Raw genomic sequence first — 12,239 nt, forward strand, 5'->3', positions numbered from 1 at the left:
ATACATTTTGGCAGTGCAATTCTATTGTCAAAAATTGTAAAATTCAAAAAAGATATATCAAAAATTACTGATTTCTGTGATTTCATGAGGTATTATCTGCTTTTAAAAAATGGAAAATTTGCAAAATAATCCTTTAAAAATAATTTACCTTTTTGTTTTGACGTATTTAATGTATATAACAATAAATATTTTCAAAATAATGATATTTTTGCTGATGTAAACACAGTAAAAAAAAGTCCTTTTAGACTTAGACAGACCTTATTAATGCAAAACAAATTACTATGTGTAAAAATAAATATTTTTGATGTGGATCTTATTGTCAGTTTTGACCTAACCCTTTTTGTTGTTGTTTGCTTTGTTGTTTTTTGCTTTGGGTTTTTTTTGTAAATTAAAACTTTTTTCTGTGACTTTACTACTTAGCGTAAAGTGTTTAAAATAACAGTAAACCGTTCAGGGAATTACAGTTGAAAACATGAATTTTTTTAAAGTCTGGTGTGTGGAATTCACCTCATACTTGAATAAAATAGGTAAAATAGCAGGTTTATTTTCCATAATTCTTTCTGTTTTTGCTTATTGATGCACTTCTAGCTGCATTTCATGTATGAAAGCTGCTCTAAATAAGTTACCGACACCACTTTTATTGGTAAAACTTCCATGCTGTTTGGCCAAATGAGACTTTTTATGCGGCTCCGTGATGTTTACAGCTCAGCGAGTGGCACAGTGACTTCAATATAGCACACCTCCATTATAATCCTCTCAGAGAGGATTGAGTCGTAGGTTAAGGGCTAAAATAATGACCCAGTCAGCTGCAGACAGGTGGTTGTTTGAGAGGACGAGCTGTGGTGGGAGGTCAGCGTTTAATCTGAGCGTTTCCTCTTAAACCAGCCACTCCACACCTGTTTCTGTCACGCTGGGATCTTGTTTTCCAAACTCTTTTCTCAGCAACTCTAACTGATTCATGTAATGATTAGCAGTGGACGGGGAAAAAAATCCTCTTTTCATCCCCTCTTCAGTGAAACTTTTCAAGGATTTCTGAAGCTTTTAATGTAACAGAAATGGAAATGATGAAATACTGATAAATCAAGAAGCAAACCTACCTCCTATATTGTACTTTTTATAACCTTCTCAACCACATAATGTTGTTTAGACCTCACACGAGAAATAGCATGCATTTATTTCACTCTCAAAGACAAATATAAGTCTAAGCAGCCAATTTATACTGCACATATACAGCACAGACATCACCTGCTGTATGCACATAAATGAACTTATTCCATCATCCAGCTGACATTTATTCTAGCATGTTTTGCACTAACACACACTTTGCACTGATTTGTATGTTTTAACATGTATATTTTATATATGTGTCTTTTTCTTCACCCATTTTTATGTACAAAATAAGAGCTGCTAAAAACCAGAGCCTTGTATGTTTAAACATACTGCGCCAATAACAATTATTCTGATTTAGCTAACTAATTCTCCTTACTGTGAAACAGAAAGTATCTTGCTATTTAAAGAAGAGTTTAATGTCACTGACAGCTATCTGTTTGCAGTCTCTGCCACCAACATTACTGTATTAATTAGATTATACTGAAAGAAGTTGCAGTAGAATGGTCAGAATATGGATATTGGTGGTTGAAGTGCTTCGATTCACATAGTAACTCCCAGTTTACAGACCAAATTAGAGTCAGTGCTCGGAGAAAACATGTTTAAAGATCTATATTCCTCCTCCCTAAATGAAAAACCAAGAGTCTATTAATGTGTCAATAACATCTTGTTTGAAAGACAGAACTACTGAACACAGATGGATTCAGGATTTTCAAGTTTCCACATCACACTCTGTGCATGCTGCACACCGGACCAGAATAGATGTAACTCGTGTTCATAAATGCAATAAATATCTTTGAATTTAAGATTAGGTGATCACAGAGAAAGTTTTCTCTTGCAGCAGATGAATGAAAAACATCATTCTAGTGTCAAACTCTGGAGTGAACAATGAGCAAAACACATATCTGAGGAAAAGGAAATTCAGCTAACATAAAGTGAGCCTGCATTAAAACCAATATATATATCTGAGTGAGTGAATAAAGAGCGATCGTGATACTAGTACAGATGACAAATCAGAATCCATTTGGAGACAATGGCCATGTGAGATTGAGCCTCTGTTTTTATTAGCAGTGATGGTTGTGATGTTGACGACGGCAGAAACCTTTCAGCGCATTATTCTCAATTTATACCCAGAACAGAGCGAGGAGCTGCTTAATGAAACAAAAAGAGACCTGGGCTGAGCGAGGGCTCTCTCTTTGTCCCTCTCCAGAGACCCTCGCTTCTTATTGATCCTCAAACACTTCCTGCCGGAAGGATGAATCGACGCAGGCCTCGTGGGGGCTTCAGCCTCCTGCTCGTCCACAGATCCCTCACCGTCTCTCCCACATCACCTCTTCTTTAGTCCCTTCGCTCACACGTCTCAATCCCTCCGACCAAATTACCAGCTCATCACCTTCCTAATTCCTCCCATCTCACCACAAAAGGTCACTGTTTTTCATTTTGCCCTTTGCGCTTGAGCACAGTGCAGTTCAATGGCGGAGGACCCACAACATAACTCTGCACACACAACACGGCCTCCTCAGTGGGCGTCATTGATCAGCAGTTCAAATATATACCACATCTAGACTTCAGAGGGGTGAGACACGAGTGGGAGGGAGCTGAAAGACAAACAGGAAAAAAGAGAGAGATGCTTTTGAGTTGATTTCCTGTGAAAGCATCTAAAGTGGTTGAGATGGAGATTGGCCTCATGGGGCTGTTTGAGGATCAATGTGTCAGCAGGCTTTAATAAAAAAAAAAAAGAAAACTGCCCCTCACTGTCTCCTGACCGGGAAAACACACCACTGAGGTGCACAAGAAAACTTCTGGCTGCTGTTTTCAGTGTGTGACAGATGTGGCTGCAGCCTGCATATGTAGAGATGTGTGGATTTGCTGTGTGCATGTATGAATTACTAATGTTGTAACCCGAATCTCTGTGGAAAACATGCTGAACTACCTACCAGAGAACAAACAGAATAATAAAAATAGATAAATATCAAGGAAAAATACAATAAAATTGGGAGAAAATGAGAATATATCAACTGGACATGCTTCCATGATGCAAAAATGATGATCATGTCCTTAGAGAGGAGTGAGCACCACCAAGAAACCTTTTGATCTCATAGAGCTGAATGCAGATTCAGATCAAAATCATGGTTAAATATAACACAGGGAGATACAGTGGAAGGTGAATGATGTTTATGACATCACAGAAGCAACAAAATACAATGTCAGATCTAGAAAGTACAGTTTTACTAATGCATTTAAGGGCTTACCAGATGAGAAAACACTGCAGGATGGTTTGTAGCACTCAAAATACAACCTATCAGGGTTTAGACAAAGTTATTTTTTTCTTTGTGTGCAAAACTGCTGAAATATTTCAAAGTAATCTACCAGTAATGTGTGTTACATGTACGTGATTGGCCGCTGGAGCTTCCTGATGGATGATGTTGCATTCAGTGTTTGTTGGCGTCCACACTGCACTGACACACTGTAGCACTGGACACTGAAATGAATGAGGGGGCTGTGTTTTATAAATGTAGGGATGGGGGACCTCCTGGGGACCTCCGAGTGTTTCGAACAGTTGCACATTCTGGCTGGTTGGTTTTCCAGCTTTAAAAATTCTATCAAAATATGAATGAAGTCAACACACAAAAGGAAATAATTTAACCTCAGCTTAACAAACAGAAGTGATGTCTGTCCTGTGTGTTTGCTGGGATGCAGACTGCTGTGGGCCCAGTTGGATCTCATCACACAGCGTCGGTCTGAGTCATACACCAACTTTCACTTGCAGACGTCAGAACGTTAGCAGCTCTGATCCTCGTATGACCTGCTGCTGACATGCTGCTGTTTTCTGTGTCACCCTGTACCTGAGTCCACGTCTCTCCTGCTGAGCTGGCAGGAGGTGATGCACGATGGTGTGCTGTGAAGTCATCCTAACCACTCTGGAGCTCGGCCCAAGATAGCACAGAAAAGCGCACTATCAGTGACACTGTAAACAACACGAGGAAACAACAACAGGAAGGAGAGAACGTCAGTTAGTCACAGGTGCTGGAGAGTCTGCCAATAAAGTCGGCGGTGCATCAGCAACGCTGGTGGAAAGTAAACACATTTACTCTGGGCCTAAAGACATTTTCAGGTGTTTTTCCGTGCTTCCTATTATGTGTGATTTCCACTCTTCTAGATTTCAGAGCCAAACGTGATTCTTCTTACTTTCCACCATTCATTTTGCAGCTATAGGTAGTAGTTTCTCACTGGATAAACAACTACATGATCTAATTAAATACGACTGATTGTTTGAGGCTTGGTAGTTAAAATCAGCCCCACCTCAATTTCCAATCAGCCTCAGTTCCACGATCAATATTAGCAATCCATATAATCACAGATCGCTCACCATTTCTCTGGAGAAAGATTTGATGCTTTAACTACATTCTACTCAAGCGGTCACATATTTCCTGAGACAGGAAGAAATCTGTGCTTTGTCAACACCTGCTTTTCTTCCTTATGTATGAATGTTTCTAATAACTGCAAAATCAACTATTTTCCCCTTTTCTACCTTATATGAATAGCTCTATACTGAGTGGTAACCTTTGACATTGGCATAAACTGAACTTGTACATTTTCCGAAGGTGAAAAAAGACCATGAAGCACATTTTTCATGTTTTAGAAGTCATATGGAGCATGCACAATTAAGGAGATTCATTTTAACGGCCAAAAACTGAAAAAAGAAATCTAATATCCATCTATCTATCTATCTATCTATCTATCTATCTATCTATCTATCTATCTATCTATCTATCTATCTATCTATCTATCTATCTATCTATCTATCTATCTATCTATCTATCTATCTATCTATCTATCTATCTATCTATCTATCTATCTATCTATCTATCTATCTCTCTCTCTCTCTCTCTCTCTCTATATATATATATATATATATATATATATATATATATATATATATATATATATATATAAAAAATAAAAACATGTGTGTATATATTTATATTATTTATTTTTACTCCCTTAAAATCCGTATCAGACCCACAAAGTTAGTAATTAGACAGCAACTCCTTGTCAGATCTCCTAGAAATAAACTGCTACAAAATTCCAATAATAGAATTGAAAAATGTATCTCCAGTCACAGATACAGAGAAAATGAAAATCAATTAAATTAAACCAAGCAGTCTTTTCTTTCTCCGAGGCCCCAAAAAGAAGAATTGTGTCATTTATAAGTAATTATCAAAAAATTAGGGAAAGTCATTCTGCATCAGGCTGATAAAACTGGATTAAGTCTTTTTTGGGTTGATAAGGAGGGTCCAGGGCCTCCAGGAGCCCAGACAGAACATCTGGGTTAATCTGTGTAAAATTGAAGCCATGAATTATAGAATTTCAATATGCTAAGTAGCTTCTTTTCTTTTTCTTCTCAGCAATGACTACACAATCACATCTTTTGTCTGTGAATAATCATGAGCCTCATCTAGCCGTCACTCCTCATCATTTCCCCCAGATGAGGTGAGAGGGAGGCAGGGGAGGAGACTTCAGAGGTGGGGGGTCACAGGAGAGACCAGCTCCATATTCAGCGTCCCGACTGGCTGATCCGGGATCACGTGGCCCGAGTGATTCAGCCAGACGGTGTCAGAGCAAATCAGAGCGCTGGGGAGCATTCAGCATGGAGCCACCTGACAGAGGAGGCCTGTTTCCATAGCAACACCCACGAGGGAAGGAGGGTGATGGGGGGTGAAGGTGGTACAGAGGAGTGGTAAACCAACTTCATGCAGGCAGAGGAAAGGACGAAAGAGAGAGAAGGGTATGTAGACATTTCCGAAGAGCTCAAATGTTCCTGTTTTTACTGATAATAAAATGCATCACCAATACACAAATATACATAGAAACAAAACAATCCTCCCTCCATCACGCACACACACCCACTCTTTGTATCCATGCAACAGCCCTCAGCAGTTTATGGTCAGAGCAACACAAAGGAGAAAAATCCTGAATGGTGTGTCAGTTCAATGAAAACCACTGAATGAGATCTTCACAGACGCAGAGAAATGAATGAAGACGATGCCTCTGAATGAGAGGGACGTCTGGGAGGAGGAAAAAAATAAAATCTTACCTGCTGTGATGAAGCAGGATTCATTCAGAGTGTTTACATCATTCCTCTCTCATCAGGATGGATCTGCAGCTCCACTGAAAACTCCTCGATATGTGAGGATTTAGATCCCAAACTGGAGAGTGCTTGACTTTAGGTTCCTCCATCTCAGTTAGTTGTTTTTAGAAAACGTAATTATTAGACTACGTTGGTCAAATTTTTCTTTGACTTGCCATGAACCAAACTACCTAAATATTATGCCACGTAAACTGCAGTTCAGTGTTAACACAATGGTCTGGCGCTTCCTATGATTCAAAGTAAACTTATATGCTGGTGTAATTTATTTTAGATGATACCTGAGCAAAATACAATTTGCTGTGGGGCGGTTTTATTTTTCTGTTGTGCTACCTCACATCCCATTTGTTGAACAATCTAACAGCTACTGAGAATATTGTGGGATTCAAACAACATTGAAACCACCTGCCGACTATTGTGTAGGTTCTTCTCATGCTGCAAAACAAGCTTGGATCTGTCAGGGTCTCAACATGGGACCCCTGGGGATGTCCGACGGTGTCTGGCACTAGGACACTGGCAGCAGGTCCTTTGGGTCCTGTAATTTGTGAGGTGGACCAGGAGCGATCTGGTTAATTTCATAGATGCTTTATCAACTTGGGATCCTGGGAGATTGGAGGCTGGATCGAAGTCTTGGGCTCTTTATTGTGTTGTCCAAGCTGTTTCTGAGCAGTTTGTGTTGCCATGGGGGGCTGTGGTTGGTCTACAAAAATCTGTAGGTACATGTCAAAGTAACATCCACATGAATGCCAGGGACCGAGGTCTACCAGCAAATCACTGCATTGTCAGAAGATGATAAATGTAATTCACCTGTGCAGCACATGTAGCTGAGTAAGTAACACAGCTGAGCAAACAGCGGTATGGACCTGAGTGATGTCTTTATTATAAGCTGCTAACTAGTCTGTAAAATACATTTCTAGAAAGCTAATAAGCATTTACCCTTTTAAGTATTACTCAAACATGTCTATATATATATATATATATATACACCGATCAGCCACAACATTACAACCACCTGTCTAATATTATGTTGGTCCCCTTTATGCTGCTAAAACTCCTCTGACCCAGGGTGCATGGACACAGAACCTCTGGGGATGTCCTGTGTCAGTGGATTCTGTGGGTCCTGGTGGTTGCAGGGTGGGTCCTACCTAGATCAGGCTGATCCTGGTACATCCCACAGATGCTCAATAAGATCTGGATGTGGGAAGTGTGGGACCCGGGTGAACATCTTAGCTCTGTCGTGTTCCCCGGGTCACTCCTGAACAGTTTTTGCTGTGTGTCTCAGTGTATCGTCCTGCTGAGGGTGGCAGCTGGCATCTAGGACTGCTGTTGCAATGAGGGGGTGGGGTTTGGTTAGTTGCTTGACCTGCAATGTCTAGGTGGGTGGTACATGTCAAACATCCACATGAAAGTCAGGACTCAGGGTTTCCCAGCAGAACATCACATTGTAACAAGATGATCGACGGTATTCACTTCACCTGTTGTACAATATTGCATTTTTTTTACTCCATAAAAATCTGTAATGGCCCTAGAAATCCCCTATCAGCTGGTGGGCTATTGTGAAGTGACTAGTTAGACCTCAGCCCCCTCTCAGATATAACAGTTAGAAAATACCAAAATGTATCTTCAGTCACAGATACAGAGAAAGTGAAAAGCCATTAACCAAACAGTCCTCTCACTTCCTCTGAAGCCCCCCGAAAGGAATTGTGTCATTTATAATAAATCCCAAAAATTGACCTCTGTGTCCTGAAACACAATGGCAGCTGTGGTCCTGGTTGGTTGGACAAAAACATTCTAGGAAGTCTCTGGGAAACATTTTAGAAATGAAGCTATAAATTGATTAGATGATGAAGAAAACATCTGCTCCAGGTCCACACTAATGTGCCATTAAGAATGTTGAAAGGACACAGGAGGAGATCGAGGAAACACATTTTCCCGAACAGGAAAAAGAGGAAATCTGACAAGGAAGCTGCAAGCAGAGACAGAGTCAGAAGAGTGCGCTAAATAATTCATATTCATAATAAAACATAACTTTACTGCCCTCTGCTGAACCCAGGAAGGAAATGAAAAAGGTGAAATAATCCAATAAGCTCTTCTTTATACTTCTTTGGACAGTCTCTCTCAGTGCAGGACAACATTTGCTCCTTGGAACAGTCTCAAAATAAACATGACACAGCAGAAAAAATAAAACGCTGACCCATCAGTTGTGCTGTCATTAATGAAAGCTCTCGGATCAAGGATCAGTCCAAGTGAAATGACCCGTCCACTGCGGTAAAAATAACATCAGGCCATTAGGCTTACCTAAGACCTTTGTTATTCCACAGATGGAGGTTGTTAATATTTATGGAGCTGACGATGGGCGGCTGGAGAAGCTGAGATGAAGGACATAGAGGAAAGAGTGATGTGGATGAGCAAGAAGGGGGGGGCAGTAAAAAGGTGTGTGGGGTTAAAGGTGAATGTTGCTCCGGAGGACAGAATGAGGCTGTAATTGTGCTGAGATAGCTGAGAGTCTGCTCTGATTGATAAGCAAAATGGGGCTTAAGATACAGCGAAAAGTGGAGGAGAAGGAAGTGTGTGTCTGTGGTCTGCCAGTCTCGTTAGTGTTTAATGGCTGTGAGCGCTGTGGTGCTCTTTAAGAGGAGGCCTGTCATGAATAATGCAGTCTAATTCAGTCGTACTAAGATGTAGGCAGCCTGCTGAGGCTCCAATCACTGATCAGCACATTCATTCCCTCTGTGTGTCTCAGACATCAGTCGGTCACGTCCTCTTCTTCCTCCTGGGTCAGCTGTTAAATAGACTCAAGGGTGCTCACTATCAGCCCACATTTGTACTATTTCCCATCATCAGCTCCTGTAAAAGCAGAGATTACTGTAATATAAAACCGTTGTTATTGTGCGAGAATGGCAACGTCAAACTAACATTAATTGTGACTCAGTACTTGATTCCCCCAAAACCATTTCTTCCTACTGAAAACATAAACAATGAATGTGTTAATTTAAAACAATTTCCTGAAAAACTTGGATAGCAGAGTTTTTGGCAAACAAAACTCAAACAGCAGGAGTAAATCATGGATTTACTGGAAGCTGTTTTCTGCTGCATGCATGTATTGTGATCCTGTCTAGCAGCAGTTTGGTGTATTTGAGACTAAAACAAAATAGTGCACAACTTCAGAAGTGTTTTTGGACAACAGTGGAGCTGTATTTCAGTGACTTTCACAAGGCTATCAGATGCAAAGTGAGAGAAGAACATTCACAATCACTAAGCACAAAGTTTAAACCGTCACAAGAACTGCAGTCAGTCTGATCACTGCACATCCTGCAGACTACAGCAGACATAACGGTCTGACAACGAGCTGCCCAACATCCAGGACTTGTACACATCCACAAATTATAAGAGGGGCAGGAAAGTACCAGCAGACACCTGGACATAACCTGCTCTAACTTCACTGTTAGCAGCATAGATCAGAACTAACCCACACAAGAACAGTTTCTTCCGTCATTGCCATCACATGTCATACATATAATTAAACAAGCTGTATATATATAGTGCTGATGAACTTGCATGCATATACAGTACTGCATACATCTGCAGACTGTATGTATTTAAGGTATCTTACGGTGCAATTCAATCCAATGTGATCTATTGGCATAAATATCAGATGAACAAAAATGCCGACGCATCAATGATGGTGTAGATAAGAAACATAAGGTGAGAAAAAAAGAGAAAGAAATACAGCTTAGTAAGTGGAATAAAGGCATTCGGATGATTAAAAAGAACAAGAAAATGGCATAAAAGAACAGCAAATTCATGCTGTATAGCTTATGTCAAGGTAACTGTCATATTCAGTGATGTTTAATTTATGATCCTCATCCTCTTGGTGTTGTGTCCCTTTACGAACAGAATCTATTGCTTTTTATTCTTGTCTTGATCTGAGAAGTTTGGAATGAACAAGTCAAACTGTTTAAAGTATAAACATCTCATGTTTTTGTATTTGTAACAGGCAAAGAAGGTGTATCTCTTTTTTTTCTTCTTACCTGTCTTAGAGAGACAGCCTCTTCTGCCCTCTGCAGTTCAACTGTGGTCACTGAGTCCGTCTTTGATCAGGACGTCTGACAATTAAAACATACTCTGCACATTTACATTCATGGTTTAGGGTCAGAAAACAGTGACGGTTGGTTTGAGCTTCAGTTCCTCCAGTGTTCCAGATTGGTATTTTTTGCTACTGTACAGATGTGGTGACTGATTAGAGGTTGGAGAGCAGTCTGGTCTGAGCTTGATCAGTGTTGGATGTTATCTGACCAGTAAGCATCAGGATCAGCTGACAGAAGGAACTTTTATGGGGGTTCAGCTCTTGGGTTTGCAGTGCTTGAAATCTCAGTGTGTCCTGAAATGTAACCGAAATGTAAGTGTGCTTTTTGTGATGTTAATAATCAGTGGAGTGATTCCTAGTTCTGCCATACATTCACTGGTTGGTGGTCATCTCTGGAGCTGCAGAATTATGGACGCAGGACCTCTATGGGATGCTTCTTGTGTAGTCTTGATGACACTGAATATTCATTTTAGCTTTACCTGCACACTGACATATTTCTTCTAAGTAAGTTCAATGAAAGATATGAGAGCCAAGTCAAATTCTTTGTCTGTATAAAGAGACTTCACCAAAAAAGATTCAATTCAGTTCAAGAACTGGTATCATCAATCCCCTCCTCGCTCCACTGCCACCATCGTCTTGTCTGAGTTATTAAGAATGATAAGAATTAATGGTGCACTTCAATGTACATTCAGTTTATCATCTTCTCTCGTTGTTTTTTAAAAATTAGGCCAAGAAGATCTATTAAGAAAAAAAAGCTATCTGCTATGACAAATGAAGTGGTTACAGACAGCTGCTTCCCACCCTGGTTTGAAAAAGAAAAAAAATACATTAAATTGCTTAAAATCCTTGCTGCTTTTACCAGAAACACGATTACTGGAAGTACAACATATATCTTCACTGTTACGCATTTTATAATGAAGATGCATTCAAATATGACAAGAAAAGCTACTGCATAGTCTTTATTTGGAATATATCTGTAAGGACAGTCAGAAAAAGGAGATGTAAGCAGGGAAACATGCACAATAATGTTGAATATTAGGATCACAATCTCAGTAACTATTAGTGCATCACTGCTGCCTCATCAAAGAGCAAACAGTCTCCAAATCTCAGGTCACAGTAACGAGGTGATTTCAATCACTAAAAACCGTATTTACCAATCGCCTATCAGATAGTTTAATCAATATCAAGGAGGGCAAATTTCAAAAGGAATGAAAAACACCTTCCTAAATGTGTATGTATTTCCTAAAAAAAAAAAAAAAAAAAAAAGCCTGTGCTTTATAGTGCACCCTCTAATCCTAACATAAAATATAATATTAATCACACCACCTTTAATCTTAAACAAATATGTTTTCATTGACTACATTCCCCAATTATATTTGCTATTCCAGGTAAACTCAGAAACAAAAAATCCTAACAAGACCCGAGTACCATGGTCCCTTTGGTACAGTAAGGAAAACTGAACTTTAACTTCATTAAATCTGCACTAAAACAGTACATATCATATATATTATCAATGATTGCCTTTCAGTATTGTTTTAATCTAGAAGCGTAAGAAGGAAGTTATAGGTTTGCAAGACTTATATATTAATAGCAACTTAATAAAGACAAAGTTATTGGAAATGAAAACCTGTTTTGAAATCAATCACCCCTTCAATTCCCAGTTTACAGCCTTAATCTGCCCCCTAGTGGAGACACTAGGGGGAGCTACTGCAAGAACAACAGAGGAGGATAAACAGGTGAACTTCTACACAGGAAAACCATGCTGCTGAATGCTGATGGACACCCGTCCAACAGGGACATGTTGGCTCTAATGCCGGACAGCTTAGAGGTTTTGGTCGTTCTCATGGAAACGGTGCAGGTGGTCGGAGTACCTGAGGAAAACAGACGTGCTTGTAT

The 12,239-nt window shown here is 39.8% G+C and overlaps 1 protein-coding gene across 2 annotated transcripts in view; it reads right to left on the reverse strand.

The window, feature by feature from the left end:
* Positions 1–11,289: 11,289 nt before the first annotated feature.
* The window catches only part of cux1b (cut-like homeobox 1b), a 64,244-nt gene continuing 63,294 nt past the window's right edge, over positions 11,290–12,239 (reverse strand). For both annotated transcript variants that reach the window (XM_055011960.1, XM_055011959.1), the window contains exon 22: positions 11,290–12,214. In XM_055011960.1, coding sequence (XP_054867935.1) covers positions 12,166–12,214 — 49 coding nt within the window. In that variant the 3' untranslated portion in view covers positions 11,290–12,165. The remainder of the gene's footprint in view (positions 12,215–12,239) is intronic.

Source organism: Amphiprion ocellaris, chromosome 7 (assembly GCF_022539595.1).
Source record: "Amphiprion ocellaris isolate individual 3 ecotype Okinawa chromosome 7, ASM2253959v1, whole genome shotgun sequence".
Classification (NCBI taxonomy): Eukaryota; Metazoa; Chordata; class Actinopteri; family Pomacentridae; genus Amphiprion; species Amphiprion ocellaris.